Raw genomic sequence first — 23,154 nt, 5'->3', positions numbered from 1 at the left:
AATCCGTCATTAAAACTTTTGGTTTCCGGCTATTACTTTGTATCCATTGTTTAAGCATTTATTGTAAATAGTATGATATAACATAATATTAAGTTTGGATAGAGTCAAAATAATTCGTAGGCGCTCAAACATATGGTCGTACTTTCAAACCAGCAGTGCCCTTTACCATATGAATACTTGCGAAGTCACGGGTAATGCTTAGAATAATTAACCGAACTAGACGTGTGTTTGCAGAAAAGAGACCGCTTTGTTACAAATTATAAATATATTATGTAATAACTAGTTACTATTATAAAGCTGGACCAAGAGTTCCATCCTCAAAGAACTTACAATATAGAAATGAATTGCGTCGAGGGCATATCTAAAGGAATTGAAATACTAAAGATACTTGATACAACTTACTTACTATCCGGGGCCATTTGGGAGGAAAAAGAACGAGTGGCTGTCACGACCACTCTGTAATAGAAATTTGTGAATATATTTGAATGCGGGTTCTAACATGTAAATTTTAATTACATAACATACATTAGGCCTTTATGAGTTTTAATTTTACGCTTGTAAGGTAGAATATTCTTGAAACGATGCGACTAAAAGTCGCAGTATATTAAATCTTACAGTAATTCTATTGTGAAATTATGTTTCGTACAAATAAATTAATGTATAGCTGTTAAACTAATTTGCAATGTTCATTTAAAATACATTACTTAGTTTTTTACTAAGTTACATGCAAAATATTCTTACATGAAGAGGGAACTACTTTATTAATTTTGTTAGAAACGATGTGACAACTCTAAGAAAAATAAGGCCGATAAATTTGTGTAAATATTGTTGTATTGATGCGGTCGAACCATTGTATCCGGCCTTACTTCGCCCCTACACCCCATTCCGCAACCCTCTATCTTCCCATACATAGCGCATGTCGTTCAATTCGTTCGACGTTGATCGGTCTTCGGTCCTGACTCCTCAGTTCTCGTTCAGTCGCGCGGTGGCCGTTCTACGAGTGGTTGTGTTGTACGTGATCGAATCATGTAACAGCGATCGTAACGTTCAAACGATTTCAAATTTTGCTGTGTATGTGGACTGTGAAAAAAAAGTTAAAATTAAAAAAAAACAGTGTAGTGTGGTGACTATTAAGTGTATGGATTGCTTAAGCACTGCGTATTAAATTGTAAGTTTATTATTTTGATTATAGTCGTTATTTGACTAAATTAACGTTACAAAATTCTAATAAGTTCTAGAATATACGAAATTTTTTATCTATTACATAGATATTATCAAATATGAAAGAAATGTACGTTTTGTATTAGTTTTACAAGTCCAAAGTGTTTTAACAAACAGCTTTGTTGTTATGAGTATTCTTTGCAATTGTCTAGGTGGAGGTAGAGTTATTATTATTACCGGTGGTTGAAATACAAAATTTTCCGACGGCGAACCGAATAAAAATATGTACCTACTAAAAAAGTAGGCAAATATATTGAATACGTCTCAATATATTGTCCACGCCGCGGTTTTTAGCGTCCTGATATTATTTTCGTTAATATCAACGTTTAACGAATACATCAGGATACAGCAATAGTAAAATACAATAAATGATTACTTATTTTGAAATATAGAAAATGGTATTTACTGCATTTTGTATACTGCATATCAAATATATCAATACGGAAAGATATTCATATATATTTACCTAATACTTATTACGAATGTTATGGAAGTTACGATACCAATATTACCTGTATTGGAACAATAAATTAGAACAAACGGGCTGACATAAACATCCTTTTTGGTTACGGATTCTGTTATTTATGGTTCTGATTTAACTCTATGTTAACTATTATTAGATCTTAGAATCCGATAGTTTTTGCCGCAGTCAACAATACCATGAGGCCTCGGTAGGTTATAGGGAACACAATTTGTGGGTTTGTTTTATGGCGTACAGAATTCATAACAATGATTTGTTGCGAATCGATTCCGGGAAATTATTGTCTTATATATTTTATTTTCTTGTGCGTTAGCCACTGAGCCTAGCAAATGAAAAACCAAAAAACACTAATTTAATAAGTAGGTACCTACATAGTATTTTAGTAATTTTTAATATGGTGTAGGATTTTCGTTTAATGCGCACTAGAGTTCGCTGTTTGCGTCCCGTCTCGGACGAGTGGTAGCATATGCTTACTAACAGTGCCACTGCAATTCCCTACATAAAAAAAGTATTTCAGTTCATATCTTAAACGCATGTCCAATACAAGAGGAAAATTATTTGCTATTACTCTTCACGTCCTTAGCAATTTAATCGCGCAGATCTCGGCAACTACTTATTCGAACAGAAAAAATCTTGAATAAATTGACTATATTAATAACACGCGTTATTCTGTTTTCAAGATATATCTAATGAATCGCACCACACTGGCTGTTATCAGTCTTCGGGAAAAAATCTGAAACTAGGCTTAGTAACTCCGACTCCTGTTGGTCAAAAATGTATTTTTGACATATGACAGTCATAGTTCGTAGAATCTGAACATGTCTTCGTCTACGTTTATTTAGTTATATACAGCGTACAGTGTTAGTAGTTATATTTTCATGTATCAGGCACAGAGTAGTGAAGTTTTATTTTAATAATATGACATTAAACAATAGTTAAGTGATACCGACGCTCACAGTACCAGAAGGCACGCAAATCCGTTGCCGGCCAATATTCTTGGAGTCCCTATCAGGAATTGATTCGGAAATACTTTAGTGGGCAGTTGGTGGTGCGGGGAAAAATATGCCATAAAAATAGAAACGCTCATGAAAAATCACTCGTGTTGTGATTAGGTATGTGATGAAGTCCAGTTATCCTTATTTTTTATATACAATAGATTACGTAAATCAATGTTTGTGGCGTCAATAAAAAAGGTCTCTTATTTATTGCTACAATTGTAAACATAACTTTCCATAAAGTTGTTGTTGATTTATGGGTTCATTTAAAACAAAATCTATCTGGATGAAAGCTAGAGCGCGTTCGTTAATATGAACACAAAAGAATGATTTTAATATTCAATTTTAATAGAAGAAATTGACACTCATTTATTAGAATAAAGTTTAAATCTGATTGTCATTTTATAATAGGAATCTAGGTTGATCTGAATCTGTTGATCGTTATCTGGGTTGATAATGAAGAGTTAGCGGTGACGTAGCCATTTAGAAATATTATAAAAAGTTCACCATAATTCCAATTTCAAACCTCGACGATATCCAGATAAATTTGATTTAATATACGATTAAGGTCTGGATATCCATCATTGCTTGTGAGGGGCACACTTTAAAATCGATTTCCGATTAGTTTTTAAAATTCAATTGTTTTCTTTTTCATTTTTTCATTCATTCAAATTTTTCTCGTGTATATGTTATGAAAGCCTATGCTTGTCACATTAAACATTCTAATTTATTGTTCTTTACCAATGTATCAGTGTGCCGATCGTTGGCTAGTTTTTATAAATAAACACATTTTACGTTGTAAAGGGGTTTGATTCTATGGTTTGTGAAGTTAGTGTACTAAGTACCAATAACCTTGCCTTTGTTATTTTTCATTTGCCCTTTTTATTGACCTATCACTGTTTACATTTGTTTTAATTTGCTTTGATCCATTATTTCTCTAAGTAATTTTGTTTTATGTAGTTTTGCACTTCTTGTACTTTACCTTATCCATTTTTTTTTCTGCACTGTGTTTGCCTGGAAGAGATCGCTGGAAAGTGAAAACGCCTGCAGTAGTCTTCCTTTTCATTTAATTATTTGACTGTAAGTAAAGTTTAACTAAAATTAATAATCAGAAATTAATTTTCATTGTAAACGAAAATAAAGTCAATAAGTTACCATTACAAATAATTGGATCGTCGACTGAGCGTTGTTGTTTTGGCGTATTTTTGTTGGGTTATTTAAGTTTTAATTAATTATAAGTAGTCTTGTGAATGACCGCCCTTCTCCATTCCATTTGTATATTTAAACAAATTTTCAACTAGATACTTGTTTGATGGTTTTCAGTTGTATTGTGTCTGTCTGTTTCTGAACTAATTTAGCTCTGTTTTAATTGAATAATTCAACAATTTAATAAACACAAAAATATCTACTATATTCTTTAAATAATTAATGCGCAATTTCCTTTTGTTTAATTGACTATAAACACAAATCGCGCTCTATGATTTATCCAATACGAAACCTACCGCATTTTATTAGGTACGAGTAACGCGTGGTTAGAATAATTTATGCGCCTACGCGTTGATATTGTACAGATTGCGGTATTACGTAGTTTGGATTAACAATCGACACAGAGATTTTTCTCTAACACTAGTTACTACTAGTTACAACTATGTTGTAACATTATTTTTGTAGCTGAATATTAAGGTAGTCTACTTATATTAAAATATTTCTCAAACATGCTCCAGGGTTTATAATTAAATTGAGTATTTTTTTATATAAATTAAATTTTTATTTTTAACATTACTAAATGTTATAGAGTTTTAATGCAGTATGGAAACATCTAGTTAATATTGTTTTTGGTGCTTATACCTGAAGTTATTCGGTATATGAACAATTTCTAAAACAAGCTGATTTATTTGTGACTCAACTATAAAAACCTTATTCAGAAGTATTTTCTAAATAGAGTTAAATTATTCACTAAAAATTGTATATAATGCGCAAAAAATAGTTATTCGTGCTGTCCAAAATAAATATATAGCTTAATAGATAAAATAATTATTTTATAAAAATATTAAATAATTATTATCAAATATATGTAATAGTTAAATGAATTACAATTCACTGAATATTATGAAACGGTACTCCGCCGAGTCGTATACAATAGTCGAACGTCATGATAAACTCATATATACACGGGTTTTTACGGTTCTTGTCAATGTAGTTGTTGGTCAAGTTGTTGTTCATAGGGTTTCGGTAATTAGGGTTTTGTGTAAATCTGTTGTAATATAAAGATGATTTTAGGGGTTGCTTCAAGTACAAGGCAACATAAGAAAAAGGCAAATATATATACTTAATAAAATAAATAAGGCAAAATATATATTTTTTCTCGAATACAAGAAAACTATACTTGAACTAAACACAAAATAAGTTTCACTTTGCGACAGTCGGGCTTAGAGACAAAACTTTCTTTAAGTGGCTTATAAACTTGGAAGCTTTGAATTTAATTAGACGTTGAAGATTTTTTTATTTCAAGGAATTTAAGAGAATATTAAAAATAGACGGAAAATAATAAATGGCTCAAAATATAAGAGTCTTTCCTCCAGTTTTTATTTTGGAGTAGAGACTCTTGGGCTTCCAGTGCACAGGCTAATTAAAGTTTTAAGTTGGCGCCTGGTAGGTACCGACAATCCATGAGCTGGTGCCTTCCTCGCTCAACGAATAAGTATCGCAATACAGCGAGGAAATACTGCCAGTATTATAGGTACACTGCCACAGGGACCAGTGTTACTTTTTTAAAGTAACACTGGTCCCTGTGGCAGTTTAAGTTTTTAAATTGTTTTCATTTTCTATTTACTTACCAATATATAATTATTATAGTATCAAATTGTATTTTTTTTTTAAGAACATGGGCAAAAGGGCAGGAGGCTAACGTGATGTTAAGTGATACATGTACGCATTAAATTCATATATTTAATGCGTACTTTGTACTTCTCATGGGTTTTATCTTCGTCCAGTTTCTAAAAGCTCAAGGACCCATAAATACTAATCAATCATGTCAATATTGAACACAAAAAGATTTCAGTTCGAATATGTAGTTTTTCAAACAGATTCTTTCGTGATATAATGTTGGTTGCCTGAAAGCGATCGCACACTTGCGATAAGACCGCCCGTTGCACATAAATAAATAAATAATTCAGCATTCACATGAATATTATTATAAATATATTTTATGTAAGTGCGGATGCTTGTTATTAATATAATAGCCATTACTTCAGACAACAGTACAATACACCGCCATTTTTAATAAGCAGAAGCAAATTCTGTCATATTCACTTGATATCATCTTCGTAGAAATAATTAAAACGGCAAAGGCGTTGTGCAAATGAAGGTTGTTAATGAGTTCTATATTCTGTATTAAATGTAATCCTTACTGCACACTTCTTTGTCTACGATCTTTAATAAAAAAAAACATAAGTGCTATATGATAACATTTATGCTTAAAATTAGGGTTGTCAGGAAGTGCTTTTTAGCGATAAACCTTACAGTAGCAATAGCAGTGATGGAGACTCAGTTTAGACGTTAAAGGCTAATTAAGCTAGTCTAGCTCCTCCCAGAATCTCAGAAGTTTCTGGGCACTGCTTCGAAGCTACTGTTTGTTGGGTGGCTAATTCCTCTGCGTAAGAGGTTGTGACGCGCCAATGACAGAGATAATTATTTTCTAATTGGGTCATCATTGTCTAATTAAAAATTATTCCAACCGTATCTCCTCGACGTCCGCCGTTCGAAAACTGAGCGTTTTTCAAGGCAGTTTTTGCCACGCACCACCACTTTGTGGAACCAGCTGCCCACTGTATTTCTGAACCAATTTGACTTAGGGTCCTTTAAGAAAATAGCATACCAATTCTTATCTCTTACCATGGGCGGCGGTATCTCTTAACATCAGATGAGCATCCTGCCCGTTTGCCCCCCGTTCTATGAAAAAAATATTAAAAACCGTTCATTGTTTGTCTGCCCTCTCACTCCAGTCTTAATAAATTAATATTGGCTTAAACAGATATTACTTAAAAGGTCGGCTACACACCTTCTGGCAAAATGAGTTATAATAAAAAGTCATAGGGAAAAATTAAAAAACGACACGTTTCCTGTATGTCAAATGCAGTTGACATATTGGAGTCATAGCGGTAAGTCTCGATTCTGGTCACACTAGTTAATAAAATTTTAAAAATAGCCATACAAAGAACGGGAAAGGTATCTTTATCTCAACAATAAATCCTGAACTTTAGTACAATTTCGTTTATAGAATTTATAGTTTATGGTCGACGGATATAGTTCAATGCGTCAATCAATCTCAAACGTTTTACTGCAAAACATTTTTATGAGCGGTTTTATATCGTAGATGACTTGAGAAAGTTTTGTAAGTACTATCTTAACTATACATTTGAGATGATTATATCAGATAAGTTGGAGTTCCAAAAAGAGAGAGAGAGGCAGCGACAGAGAGAGACAGAAAGAGGATGTTAAGTTAAAAGTTGTCTTTTGGAAGCGGATAAGGTTCTGTTGATATCGCATCCCTCCTAAGGCGATTTTTGGTGGCGTCTTGGGGTTTAAGTAGGTATGCACAAAAGCGAATCCCACATAACCCTTCCGCACCAAACAGTCGCCGCGTGGTAGGGTGCCTTGCATTTCCCAAAGAAAAAAAATACTTTTATTGCCCTATTTGGCATTGACTAATTATAAATTACCTGAGTACAGTTAATCTATACATAAAACAAGATACCTCTCGGAGTAAGGCATTTTCGTTGTTGACAATCGCATCTAATATTTTTCAAACTCTGGACTTCCGGATTAAAGGAGTTGTTTTTTTTTATAATATACTCTTCTCAGACACTTGCCTCACTCCAGACACGAGTGAAATTAATCTAGTATCGCAATAGCATTAAAAATGATAGATTTTTAACGGCAAAGAGCCGCGCCGCGCGTTAGAAGTTATACTTCTTTGGCGTATGGAAAAAATTAACTAAAATGCAGTAATGATTAACGATAAATAAAGAAATTAATCAAAGAGATTTTATTTTAATAAATAAATTATTAGTAAATACTATCACCGTCGTATATGAAATTGATTTAAAAACACCAAAATAATATTCACACTGTTTAATTGTACCTACTGTTACACGTGTTCTAAATATAAAAATACTAGAATATACAACTGGAACATAGTTGTCGATTTCCATGCTACCTAGACTTAACTTTACGATGTCGAATTTAGGTGTTGGTGTGCGCGCGCATTGTAAAAATTCACTCTCATGTTTTTCTCCATCGCGCCAAAAGAAGTATAGCTTCAAAAAATTTAGCCTACGAACTTTTCAATCTACTTATATGACGATATATGGATTTGACATACATCGTATCAACATACACGAATACTTGAGTATCGGATTACAGTAGTTTGTAAGAAGCTAACACTTTCGACCTATACAAAATAAAGTCGTTCAACATCCTGCTCAAACCTATACTAGTTTCTCGTAAAAATAAACAATTTTCATTTAAAACACCTGCCGGCTTCTTTACCTTATCTTATTGGTTGAGGATCACTGATTACACTTTTTATCGCCCTTTGGGTGCATTTTATAACTGAGTCGGTTCCCGTGAATATTTAAACTTGATACAAAGTTTTTTTACATCCCGCTTATAAGTGGAGTTTCACATAATAAACTGGGTCTAGAAAATTCATAAACATTTATTTTGTATTTGAGTTCTATTTTTTTAAACGAAATGAAATATTTAATACGAGTTTATTTGATATGTAGAATTTGTTTATGTATTATTATTATTATGTATATAAACACACTATAATTAAACACATTATAGCATCTTAATAAGCTGATGCGCGCGAATTTTAAGATTTGGAGAAAATATCCAATCTATTTTTAAAAGAGTTCAATAATAGTATGTATGTATGTATTGTGTATTTCTGTTAAACAGAGAGGCGGAGAGTTTATTGCGAGAGCTCTAATGTTCCGCCTGCTCTGAAAAAAAAAACAAAAACTAACTGTTTTCGCTTTTTGTCCATAGATATAAACAGCCTAACAGCTATTGTATGTACTTAGCCACAGTCCCTTCCCTCCTTGCGTAGATCCCTTAATCTCTGAAACAGACTCCTTTTACTGTTTATCCCAAGCTTACGAAGCTTTAGAAATATGCGTTTAGTAGCAGCTATCAATTTTTATAATAAGTAGTTTATACACTAAAGAAAAATCTAATAGCGTCTAAAATATTACATAAAAAATCCCATACATTACAGATACAACTCCACCCGTTCTTAATATATAGAAGTCTGTTGCTAAACAATAGTTAGATAATATATTCGAAGCTAAGTGCTCTGCTAAGTACAGAATATCGACCAAGTTGCGGTGCCTTTGTGGTCTTGTGGTGTATATTACCTCCCAACCAATATACACATTGATTTTCATATTATGAATTATTCTAGTTGTCTAAATATTCAATACTGCTATTTACCCATATTATATATTATAACACACATATACTAATCAGTTATATATAACATTTAGCGTGGCAGTATGAAATGTACGATTTAAAGGACGTATTTTAAAATTATTTATCAAAAAAAAAGTATTTTTTGTTATTGATTTGTAAGTAACACACAGATTCTTCATAGAAATATTTGTTTTTATGCACATAATTCTCTTAAGGAGATAGCAGTCTGCCTTGTGGCTTTAGCGTACGATTCCCATCCCTGAATTAGTTTACGAGGGTAGTAGTATTTTTATTTAAAACTTTTGAATTTGATTTGATGAATAAATTAATTAAAAAAAATTAGTTAATTTATTCAGACCTACTTTCGCATCACATATTTTTCACGAAGGACAAAGGGCCTCGTAAAACCTGCCGCCCGGAGCCTCGCAAGGCCGCCTTTGCCTATAAGAAATTTGAAGCGATTAATACTTTTTAGGTTATATAAGCAAATTTGTTAGTGAAATATGTATATTCTAAAAGCTGTTATTATGTTAAATGTGGTCAGCCCAACCTTAGCCTTTTGTAATGATAATACGATTCTAATGAATAAAATTCTATGGAAGCCCTTGAATTCATTGAGTATTTCCTTTGTTGTAAAGTTGGTCAGGCGCGGATTTATTCATAATGTACCTACGCACTTGCTTTTGCACCAGAATATCAAAATCTACTAGATAAATTTATTCAAACGTTTTAACTCTGTATATATAGTAAGTACTTTTATTTAGTAATAAGTCTCAGTTTTCTATTTTTCTTTATACAATATTTTAGTATCGTTTATTTACTTACAATTGATGACATGTACCTTGATGTACAGGTAGGTCTCCAGACTTAGTGCAGGGGCTCCGATGCACCTGAACTATGTCCTGCAATCAAACTTGGTATTGAATAAAGAAATTTTGAATTTAAAAAATGCAGACATTATACATAATTAATTATTGCCAACGTCCATACCACGTTTATTACACTGGTTCTCATCCGATCACCGAAGTTGAGTTACATAATTATTACAATCGCTATTATAATGACGGTTAGTGGTAGATGGGTGAGTTACGGTACATAAAAAGTTTGGGTATATAGTTTATACAAAAAAAAATTTAAATTATAAATGGCGTAGTTTTGTTTGTTTTTGACATTCATAAGCATGCCTTAAGTCGCATCTAAACTGAATAAATAAATTTTGATTGATTGATTGAAATACTCATCCTGCATGATGAGGTTTAAACACTGGACCTGAGAATAAGGCCTGCATTTTTAAACATCAATAAAACTTAAATCTAGATTCAATACCAAAGAAACCATTTTTTTGTATGAAGTTAAAAAGTTATAAATACGTTAAGATGGTAAAAAAAAGTTAGACATATTTGACGGCGGTAAAGATGAGAATGTGTCTCGAGATACGAATCAGAATATGGATCTCAGACTTACCAAATACAAACAAAACTTTCATAAAAATCTGTTATTCTGTTCCGATGGAGTTTGGTTACTGTGACACGGGTCATTAGTCCAAGTATCAAATCAAATATAAAATAAAAAAATCATTTATATCAATTAGACCACCTAAAATGGCATTTTTGAACGTTAAATAAAATATAAAGATGATAGTTGCCCCTTTCAAAACGTTTCACACTTACTGTATGTTTAACAATGTCTGGATAAGTTCCAAATAAGCTATTTATTACTTATTGGTAGGATAAACACTATTGTTGCGTTTCACGACTGTCAGAAAGCGCTATTCGTCATGAAACGCCAAGTTTCTTATTCGTAACTTTTATCTTCTGAATAATTTATTTGTTGCATAGCTAGCTATTTTGGTACTTTATCCATAAGATTGTGAAACAGACTCTTTTAAAATAGACTAACAATATTTGTATGTACATTAGTTAAATAATTAAGTATATGTGAAGACAATGTACTAGAATAGAGTTGATATACCACGTAACTAGTAACACGTTATAACACACAATTAATTTTAAAATAAGTAAAACAAAAGACGATAAAACCTATTAAATGTAAAACTTTAAAAAAAACATTCAACTATTGAGCTCATTTATAGCAACCTCTATACAGGAAAGAAACCACAAACAAACAGATCAATAAACCACATGGTGTTGATTTCTGTGAATTGGAGCTGGGTTTATTGTAATCTGTTTATTGTTACACTTTGAAGAATTTATTTAACTACTAAACACAATTGTAAATCTTAACACATTCACGTTGAGGCCACGTCTTTTAATCTCGTGGATTTTCAGAGTAATTCATGTTTCAAATGCTTTATTTCTCATTACAAATGATTTTCCTCACCTAAAAAACATAACATATATACGAACGAGATACATATTTGCTTTTATCTAATACATAAAAGTGCGTGCGTACAAAGTACATGCTTGCATGTCAGTAATGAATTTTTTCTTTGTAAATTAATTATTACTAAGGCAAAAGCCACAATAGATGATCATGTACCAGTATATAATCACTTCATGTATATATCTATATTCAAACTGTATACGTGCTAATAATAATATAAATAAATAAAAAATCTGCGTTTACTGCACCAGACGTTATGCGACAGAATTTCCATTTATAGCTCTAACATGTAACTACTAAACGAATACGTATATAGCTTGTATTTTTTCTCGATCTCCCTTTCTTACTCTCGCAATCATTCTCTCCCTTTTCTTCGACAGAAACGCTGCACATCTTTGTGACGTTCCGTAAAAATTGAACCCTCATGCGCCTAAAGAAGTTTCACTTGAAAAATACATACTTAACTGGACAGGCGTTTGGCCATAATCCGCCCAGATGATTAAAATATATTGATAATAGATGTCAGAATCACAAGATATGGCTTATAGGACTTTATCTGCCACTTAAATTAACTCGTATATATGTATACTGACTAGGGCATGGGGTTTCACTCCTTTGCTGTTTTATGAGATACCATTAACTGAATAGTGCAGTGCGGCCTGGGGATCTTAACAACGAAGGGTTACTGAGCATTTACTTGAATTTCATTCTAACCACTGAGTTTCATCATTATTAGCATATAATCAAAACATTTTACGATAACCTTTATTTATGATTACTTTTTTTATTTAGACTTTACCTATTTTAGTTTTTTTTCAATTAAGTATTATAGTTAGTAAGTTCTGCGCCAATTCTAATAATATACGACCAAATCTAAATGTATTTATTCAATTTAATGAGCGAAATAATGATTTAAACATTTCGTTTCAGATATCCGCTCGAGCGTCACAATGTGAGGAATAAAGTGTGAAAATGTGAAAAACAAGAACAATGATCAAAATTCGTGTAGCGTGCTTAGTGATGTTCGCAGTCCTGCAGCGGAGTGCCGAAAGCCAGCAAGACGTTATTATAGAGGAATCTTGTTAGTATTTGTTCTTAAATTTATTTAAATTCACGCATTTATACGCACGCATACATACAGTTTTGAGTACGGTATTATATTATATTATAATCGCCTTCATACATAGAAAAATAATATTACAAAAATCTAGTATATCTATATATATTGTTTTGTTTTAATTTTTTAGGCTATTGCATATATTTTGTCGCGGAATTTGAGCGCGGCGACCAAATCGATGAAGAATTTCGTAACGAAAATAAAACCTAACACACGATGACGTAATATAGGTGCGACCAATACGCGTTAGAGTGAAACATAATATATAGGCGTATTAATTAGTCTGAGTCTGGTAGAGTGGTAGAATGCCATAATAACAAAGAAAAAAATACTGATAAATAAATAAAGTAAATATAATTGCATAAGTTTATAAAAAGTGCTATGCAATAGCTATAACACGGCAGTACCCGAGTGCCACACGTTATTTTTAACTTGAATTTGTTTCCCTACATTATGTACATGTTTATTATTACTATATCTTAGTACCTATGCCTGCTGTGGAATGGAAGCCCGGAAATCCATATCTCAGATTCTACCTAGCTTTGAAACCAGTCGCCCAATACCTTTTTAACTGTAATCGTATTGTTTGTTGCAAATGTTAAACAGGAGAAAACATATGAGACAAATAGAACAGTATTTACAATTCTCTTCTTGCTGCCAGCGTTAAAGGTACACTGCCAGAGGCACCGAACTTTTTGAATTTGTTTTAATATTATTTTTCTTTTTTATTATTAATAACGTATAAGTACTTATTTAAATAATTACAGAATATTAAAGTGGCTTTGTAATCTGTAATCCGGAAACTTTTAGGTTTTGATAGTCCGAAAGCAGAGCAGTTTTGGCCTAGTGGCTTCAGCGTGCGACTCTCATACCTGAGGTTGTAGGTTCGCTCCCCGGCTGTGCACCAATGGACTTTCTTTCTATGTGCGCATCTAACATTTGCTCGAACGGTGAAGGAAAACATCGTGAGGAAACCGACATGACTTAGACCCAAAAAGTCGTCGACGTGTGTCAGGCAATGGAGGCTATTCACCTACTTGCCTATGAGATTTAAAAAAAATCATGAAACATTTTCAGAAATCTGAGGCCAAGACCTAAAGAGGTTTGGTTTCGATTTGGCTTATTGACTTAGTTTTCCCATGTCCCAAGATACCGATTCACTAAATTCCATGACGATATCCGGCAAAATGCGGTAGTAAAATGAATTCCAAATCTCAATTAGGTTAGGCTAAACCATTTTAAAGGAATAAAGATAAAACATTTCCAGAAGAATTAATTCAATGGTGCCGACAGCTGACACCGTTACATTTAAATTTAATCTTAAATCTCTTCCGATATCTTAATTAACTGGATATCTATTAAAGGAAAAACTTCACAAAAAGTTACACAAAAGCCTTTGACAGTGCGGCGTGAAATATGGCCCCTTTTTGTGGTTGATTTAGAATACTTAGGGCGTAATAGGCCGCAAAAGATTTAGGTCAGAGATAGTTCTTCGAACTAAAGTTATGGGCGTCGCTTCGTATTAAAGTTCCTTTTTTTGAAACATTGCTAAATGGGGTGTTTCTGTTTCATTTCTGGATTAATAATTTTATGTCCATGATACACGACATAAACCTTTAGTTCTAGTCTGTACAAAAAGAGATTCGTTGTGGGATTTCAAGCCGGGATAATTTTTTTGTAACGACCCTTGCGTCATTATAAGTCAGTGATATTTGAAACTTAATATATGATATTAAACGTATGGTATTTTTGTGAGTATATGAATTAATGACTATGAAACAAGAATTTATTTATTTATTAAGTAGTGTTCATTTTTTTTAACAATAAAAAATGTAAAATAGTTTTTAAATTTCTAAAAAGCCTTGCTTCCATAGCCATAGGTAGGCTTTTCGTTTTGTTTTGATACTTTACTTTCTTTGGTTTTTACTTTAGTCATAGTATGTTGTCATCTCTATGTTTATTTTCTCTCCGCGATGGAAGGCTGTTGACTTGTCACCACAGACTTTTATAGTCCTATTATAGGCACTAGCCTCTAATAGGACTATAAAAGACTACAAGACAATTTACAAGAGGCAAATAAACTTTATTATTATTATATTAGTTCGCATAACTGCCACGGTTCCCTCTCCGCACAAATTAATTGCACGTGAGGAAAAATCCATTGCGGTTATGGGTCAGTATCACTCTCTTTATAACCCAGTTTTTAACTGAACTTAAAATTCAAAGGACGCTTATAGATTTATTTAAATAATTGCACTTATAACAGCCATTTCAAGTTTGTATAGTATTAGTTGTATTGACCTAAAAAACTGTAACGAATATTCTCGATAGAAAGTTGCAATTAACAACTCCACGCTAAATGATTCAACAGACTTAAATAAACTTCATTATTGGCGAATCAGACTAAAACCCGAGGCTACATCAGCATCAGCTATCTACAAATTATTCTAGTAGACGTTTTAATTCCCGTTTTTATTAAATTGCGTATTCTATGCATAGCATCTATATGCCATGTCTTCAGTTTCTGTTTAAAAACCTTTGAAATTTGATGGCATTGAATAATTCACTTTATTGTTAGTTTTATTATTCAGAACAACAGAGTACTGACACAGATCTTTGTAAAGAGCTCTTGAAGTCTTACGCATTATAACTAATGCCGGCACAAGTTCGAACCGATACAAAAGTATGGAGAATGCGAGACTGTATAATTATATAGTAATTAATATATAATTATATATTTATATGAGACTACATTCACAAAATATATACTATATATACATTTTACTGTATACTCTAATAGGAATCCAGAGGTGAAGAGCAAATTGAATTTTTACGACATCGCCTCGCTATGGGGTCATAAAGGTACCCAAGTTTAAACAGTTAATCATTTTACAGCGTCCATAGAATCGGTACATGCTGCACTAGGGCGGGCGGCGGAGTTGCCATGTGACGTCACGCCGGCAATTGCCCATGACAGCGTCGCATTGGTTATTTGGTACAAGCAGGGACACAACACACCTGTGTATACGTAAGTATTATAATAGTCACTAAACACTATTTAAACGTAGAAGGTTTTAATTTAATCTACAAAGTATTTGATTAAAAAATAAAAATATAATGTTTTGTGCCCGTATTATTTTCACATTTAATGAATTTTTTCACTTGCCAAATAATATCACACCTCCTTAGACTCCCACAATTGTGTTCTGTGGATACTTATAATCCACAGATCACGAAGATCGTAGTTGTCGAAGCTTATAAGTGTTTAGATTGTGCCGAAACTTGTTTAAGCTGACACGTTGTCTCTAGTAGATCTATTAACGCCGAAGTGATAATAATTTATATTTGCTCAAAACTATTATTGATTAATAGACATTTTTTAAAAAATTTGAATATTTATCAATTACACTCGCTTTAGATTATTTAAATCTCAAAGTATTCGTGTAGCGCGTTTTAATTAGGTTACATTTTATTAATATATTGTTACGGCAGCAGCAGTGTTAGCTCAGTGGCTTCAGCGTGCGCCTCTCAACCCTGAGGTTCGATCCCCGGCTGTGCGCCAATGGACTTTATTTCTATGTGCGCAATTAACATTCGCTCGAACGGTGAAATCGTGAGGAAACTGACATGTCTTAGACCCAAGAAGTAGGCGGCGTGTGTGATCACTACTTGTCTGTTTAATTAAAAAATCATGAAACAGATTCAGAAATCTGAGGCCAAGGGCTAATGGGCTAAAAACTGATTTATTTTTTATTTCCTTACAATTTTGCGTTATAACCCATTAATATAGAAGAATTTATCTAAATTAGTGGAGAAAGCTTTCTAAATGTACCAAATACTATATTAACGCCGTACATGAGACGTATGTCATAATTGAGCTTTAAAAACTTTTAATTAACAACAGGAAGTTAAAATTGGAATTAAATTGTGATCAGTATTAATCACGTCTCAAGTGAACTCGGGATGTGCTTGACATGTCAAGATACGGATTGACACTCGAGCTTAATGCACGGTTAATGGAATGCGCTTAACAACATTATAATTGAAAAACTAAAAGTGTTTTATGATATGAAAATTAATTTTTTCTTGTTTTTTTTGTGAAGTATTCTGACACATCCATTATTGAGTTTTAACTTGTGGGACATTTATTCCTAATAAGTATTAATAAACATTAACTGTAATTGGAAATGTCATACAAAAATAGGATTATTCGAGCCATATACCTACTTGGGATACTTTATCGGTTTCGTGGGCTTAGAGATAAAATTAACTAGGCCTTTTTTAAAACGTAACTTATAGGCTTTTTAAAGTTGCGTACATATGCAAAATAAATGATACATACTTAATTTAAACACACATGTGACACGATTGCGGTGGGTACATTACCCTGCAATTATTAACAATTCCGTGGTCTGCGTTAAAGAATAAGAACGAAGAGACAAATCACGTTCTACGTAATTATCTCTATAAAATTACCTGTAATAACATGGAGGTGACATTTTGGATACTTCCTGTAATTATTTTCTACCTTAATAGGATTCCGCCTATAGCTATGGTGACAATATTATACAGTAATTGAATAAATGCGTTGATGCCTGATTAATATCATTTATTTTAGTAGCCGCATTTTAGTAGAAGCATCAAAACTAAATATAGATTAAAGAATCATCAAAAACATAGATTATAGAATAATTTAAAAAACATATGTTCGATTCGGGGAGTTGTAATAATTTAAAAAAATGTTAAATTAACATTCAGTGTCAGTCAACAACAACATTTATAGATTATATTTATTTAATACCTTCTGACACAGTGTGTTTTTTTGTTTTTTATAATGGCTTTAATTTATGCCAACTGGGCACAAGGTACTTCGTCAGTGTCGTGTAGATGGAGAAGGCACGAAGGAGATTGATCGGTGAAAATAATAATTATGCACCTAAAAAAAATAGTTGAAATTCATGTGTTAGCTTTTTCATTTCATAGAAGTTGGCGCCAGTTTATTTAGTTGTCATATGTCATGTCGCAATCAATGTCCAATCATTTACAAGTTTCGCGCGCTTGTCATTGTGCCAAGACTTAAGTCTTGTACTAGGCGGTCAATTGTTTTAGTGAAATGAAATTGGTAAAATCTATTTGAGTGTTCCAGTTTTAATTTAAGTTACAAAAATAAATTTTGTTGGATACATAACCTTATTTTTAGTCAAATTATTATTTAACTTTCAAAATCTATAACTGCAGCTCGCTTGTACATTGCATATTGGATTTACTAATCAAAGGATTCAATATTTTGGTTATTGCGACTTAAATTTTGTCATTTGTTTTGATAATGCTTAGCTGAAAAAAATTGTCTACAGTTTCGACACAAGAGATGGCGTTGACACGCACTGGTCGGATCCAGCCACTCTGGGTTCCAGAGCCACCTTCCGAACCAGCACTACACCAGCATTGCTTGTACTTACTAAGATAAGGTAATAATTATACTACTAGTTAACAGCTTGTGAAGAATACCCACCATCATTGATCTTAGAATATTGTACTGAGTTAATAGTTCATCTTCTTTTTAAATATTCGAATTCCTGAAAAGTCTTATGGCGTCATCCCCTTTAACAAAGTATATACTGCTAGGGATACTACTTCCACTTGCTCCTTGCTACTGGAGTCTTGGAGCCACTAGGTGGTTACACTCTACGAGGCTTCTCCCTTTAGGAGGAAAAGTTCACCATCCTTTCTCCAAATGTTCAGAATTGCAAACCTTTAAGCAGTAGACAATTTTATACTAAAACAAAATGAGATCCTAACTGGAAGTTTAGGAAGATCTAGACATTCCGTATTTTCCAAACTAAATTCTTTACAAATAGTAATCCTCAGAGCTGCGCTTAGCCCATTATAACACCACCGCTTTCGTGAATAAAAGGAAAACATAATACCGACACATACCCGCAAATTTGAGGACCTGTCATCTACGAACCTGCATTTGACCTATTTTTAACTGAGCTTTTGCGAAAAAGGAGAAAATCGGGATTAATATCAGCTGCGAGAGAACTGGGAGCGATTTAACTAGTTCTATTTGTCTAAAATTGAACGTTCAGAAAATTATCAACATTATTTGCGATATTTTTTCTCATTTTTTTATCTTTATATTATTATATAGTAGGTACATAGATACGTGCCAGGTGGGATGTAAAATATGCCTAATAGAAGGTCTAATTAACGGTTGGTTTTCCAAATACCAATGGTTCTTACGACGTGTTTTTTTTTAAATAAAATGGGCTACAAAATAGGGCGAGCTACTACTGTTAGGTAGAATATAGAAACTAGTCGTTAGTGTTGGTAAACACGTTTAAGTTTACCACAAATATGTAGCATTTTTAATTAATTACATTTTTATCACTTTGCCAATGTTTTCATCATCGGACGTCAAGGCAGAATACAAAATACCATCCGTATCACCTTGACGTCCGCCGTTCCACAACTGAGCGTTTTTTATGGCAATTTCTGCCGTGCACCACTAATATGTGAAACCAGCCAACTGAAGTAACTTGGAGTCCTTTAAGAAAATGGCGTACCAATTCTTAAAAGGCCAACACACTCGCGAGCCCTCTGGCATTGAGAGTGGGCGGCGGTGTCACTTAACATCAGGTGAGCCCCCTGCACGTTTGCCTCATTTTATGAAGAAAAGGTTAAATTCTGAAGTATTGATTATTTTACTTAACACTTTTTTTACCAGGCCTGAAGACAGCGGCCAGTATAGATGTAGAGTTGACTTCATCAAGTCACCTACCAAGAACACAAGACTCAATCTCACTGTATTAAGTAAGTATAACCTTTGTTTACTGTAAAAGTAGTTTATAACTGACCATTTTAAAGCAGGTCTCTCTGAAAATGAGTGGTCTATGGGCAGCAGTATCACTTACCGTCAGATTAGCCTTCTGCCCGGCAAACAGTTATATAAAAAAATACAATTTACGCTATGGAACACATACACAAGTATGGTGCAGCCTTCCAATGCAAGTTATGGATTTTGTTGATTCGTATATATGTAATGACGAGGCAATGCTTGTACAAAATTAAACGAATTTTCAATTTTCTATGTTTATTCCGTCTGTAAAAATTATGATGATTTCGATTTTTTGTCGCTTCAATTAAATACTGTAGATATAAATTGTACTTTCACGCTGAAAACGTATTTTTGACGAAATCTTATAATGTCTTGAAAAAGCTTTATTCCCTAATTATGACGGAATTTATTTCCCAATATTCCTTGTATCCGTAATTTTACTTTTAATTGTTGAAAACATTAATTATTCAACAGTACCACCGGAACGGCTAGTGATACTGGATCAAGATGGAGAAGAGTTCCGTGGTGGGGCAATGGGGCCTTTCGATGAAGGCACCAGAGTCAATCTTACTTGCGTGGCTATTGGTGGTGAGTTATATTGATAATTTTAAAGAAAATATTGTAAAAAACATTGTTTTTATTCTACTAAAAATAGAGTTATTTGATATTTATTAGCTTCCTCCCGTACTTGTGTGTCTTGTAGGCCATGATTCGTTGAGTCCTATTTCACAATTATCGTTTCAGTCAATTTATAAAAAAATATACTCCTAAACCTTTCTTAGAAATCTCATGGTGAAACTGTACGGATACGATACCAAACGGATTTTTCCGTTTGGTTGCTTTGAGTTGAACGTTCATTATATCTTTATATAAGCAAATCTATGTGTGTTTATAAATTTGTGTGTATTAGTTGTTATAACTTGATTCGACTTTTCTCTATTTAACACGTACAAGACTCCTATGCTTGGAGTATTCAACTTCTCCTTGACGACTGTGGGGAAATTTATAAAATAATTAAATAAATAATTTTATTATGTGTTTAAGTCGTGTACCTACAGAACAAAATCAGGTACAAATAAGAAACGCTCTTAGTATTTAGATTCACTTGGTGAACCCACAAAAACGATTATTCAACTTTTGTATACAATAGCGTTATTAAAAGTACACGTTCATAATGCACTAAAATACCTCATCACTGAGACTTCTGAAGTGACTTCTTAATTGGGTCAACATTTCATTTACGATTTAAGTACATTTCTGTACATGTGATAAAATACTAAGTGTCCGATATTGTAAATTATGCAATGGTTATTAAAAAGCATTTTTTACACATATTATATATAATATTTTTAATAATTTATTTTCATACTCATTAACTTAGCGATAATTTTGTATATTCGCTGTTTGGCTTATTGTTTTATAAACGATAGTTTTGGGAATAGAAATCTTTTCAACAAATTATACATTCACTACTAAGCAACATGCTGAAATCGAATTTATTTTTAATGTGTAACACTTGTGCTTTAATTATAGAATTGAAATTATGTTGATTTTATTACGCCATAAAACCTTCTTTTCGAAAATTTATCAAAATTATTTGGAATTCGAATTTCAGTTTTTCAGTGTATGTTTTGAAAATTTACTTTCTCTTTTTCGTTATCAATTTGCAGTAATTTATTTCTAAAACTTAAACGTAAGGTTCCTAACTGAACAATTTAATTTTATAATATTGAAAATAATGTAACATACGAATTTTTACATAGACTTACGTAGATGTTACAAAAAATTGAATATAATTACGTACGCAACATAAAACATCAGTTATCTGTTAATTAGTCTTCGGTGCCTGTTCATAGGTCGACCTGCAGCTAGAGTTTCGTGGTGGCAGTCACACGCACTCTTAGCCAACTCTGAGTCGAGGGCATCTGTCTCTTTCACACTACAGAGAGATTTGTATCCTGCAACTCTCACTTGCCAGGTAAGTTCAATTCGTAAACATGATTATACAAAGAACTTCAAAAGTCTCAGTGCCACAGACTTCTTTATAATGTTTGGTGATCTTTTTTTATACGCAAAGATCTCCTAATCAGTCTGTGATCCGAGTTGTCGAACTCTTTGGATGTTAGGTTTGCCATACGATCTATACCTTCGTCGTATAACTGTGTGTTAAATAACATAGGAAAATCCATTGTTGCATGGACGCGATTCGAACGCCCTGTAACAAAGTTGAGAGCTGTAAGTAAGTAAGTGACTAATTAACGGTTTATACGGAATTAATCATTTATTTAAGAAGGACTCATCACAAATGTAGGACAAAAAAGACTAGTTATAATTAGAAAAGGATCCTTAACAGATAATATAAAATGGTTATTAAACTAGAGAAGAAAACGAATAGAAATAGGTATCGTAATACAAAATAAATGAATTGTACGAATGAAACATTATACTACAAATTGTATGGAAATTCGATATGTTCGAGCTGTCAAAAATTGATATTATTGCACAATATATATGTATACGTAGACAAAATGAAACTACGATGTTCGTGCTTCTCAGAATTTCTAAAAACGTGCAACACTTCTTAACAAAATGCACAAAGAACTATAAGCCTTTATGCACTTCTGTAAACGTCGCTTTTCCTATGTTAAAATAGTTCTACGCGTCATTTTAATAAGCTTCAAACGAACCCTATAAGGCACCCCATTGCTGCGACAAGGTCAAGTGTTTGCCCTGTCTAGTATCTTAGGTACATACATTTTTTCAAGTTCCGACTTCACAACTGAAGCAACAATTACTTGCTGAAGTTAGTAAAGCCAAATTAATTGTCACAACTAAACAATTATCTGTTGATCACGAAACACAGGCAAACGGGCAGGAGGCTCACCAGAGGGCACGCGAGTGCGTTGCCTGCCTATTAAGAATAGTTACGCTCTTTTTTGAAGGGTCCTTCAATTGGTTCGGAAATACTACAGTGGGCAGCTGGTTCCACAAAGTGGTGGTGCGCGGCAAAACTTGCCTTGAAAAACTCGCAGTTGTGGAACGGCGGACGTCGAGGTGATGTGGTGGAATTTAGTATTCTGCCTCGACGTCCGATGATGAAACTCTATTTGTAAAATCAGAAATGTTTCAGTCTAGAAAACAGGCGTAGCAGATATAACTAATATCAGTAATGTTTGAGTCTAGAAAACTGGCGTAGCAGATATAACTAATATCATTCTTGCTACGCGTTTTTTCATTTATTCAGAATTTTATTATATTAAGTATCAAGAACTGTCGAACTAGAATGACGCTATGTAAATGGGAATTAAGCCCTGCACCGACCTCCAATACCACGATGTTTCTCGTTCCGCACAGACTACGATGTACATTCAAATAGGCTAGTACTATAACAATGTTATTTGTAAGCATGAATTGACAACCATTGCCTATAAGTAACATTGCTATCATTTATTCATTTCTGTGGTTATTATTACTCTGTTCCAACCGATTTCTTTAGAGAGATATTCTAATAAAGCAATGATTCGACATTTATTAAAGTATTTCGATGAATCTTTATCTACTTTTTATAAACAGGCTGTCACTGATCCTTCGATATCACCGCTGTCGGAAAACATCACTATTGATATGAATCGTAAGTATATCTTGAATATAATTAAATATGATTTTTGACGTTCATAAGTGT

The 23,154-nt window shown here is 32.9% G+C and overlaps 1 protein-coding gene across 2 annotated transcripts in view; it reads left to right on the top strand.

The window, feature by feature from the left end:
* Positions 1-963: 963 nt before the first annotated feature.
* Positions 964-23,154, top strand: part of LOC111000735 — a 49,482-nt gene continuing 27,291 nt past the window's right edge. For both annotated transcript variants that reach the window (XM_022270292.2, XM_022270291.2), the window contains exons 1-8: positions 964-1,168; positions 12,448-12,598; positions 15,530-15,662; positions 17,989-18,102; positions 19,362-19,447; positions 19,947-20,060; positions 21,329-21,450; positions 23,046-23,103. In XM_022270292.2, the coding sequence (XP_022125984.2) occupies positions 12,508-12,598; positions 15,530-15,662; positions 17,989-18,102; positions 19,362-19,447; positions 19,947-20,060; positions 21,329-21,450; positions 23,046-23,103 (718 nt within the window). In that variant the 5' untranslated portion in view covers positions 964-1,168; positions 12,448-12,507. The remainder of the gene's footprint in view (positions 1,169-12,447; positions 12,599-15,529; positions 15,663-17,988; positions 18,103-19,361; positions 19,448-19,946; positions 20,061-21,328; positions 21,451-23,045; positions 23,104-23,154) is intronic.

This window comes from Pieris rapae, chromosome 9 (assembly GCF_905147795.1).
Source record: "Pieris rapae chromosome 9, ilPieRapa1.1, whole genome shotgun sequence".
NCBI classification, from domain to species: domain Eukaryota; kingdom Metazoa; phylum Arthropoda; class Insecta; order Lepidoptera; family Pieridae; genus Pieris; species Pieris rapae.
The sequence above is the reverse complement of the archived record's forward strand: the minus strand, read 5'-3'. Positions and strand labels throughout refer to the sequence as shown.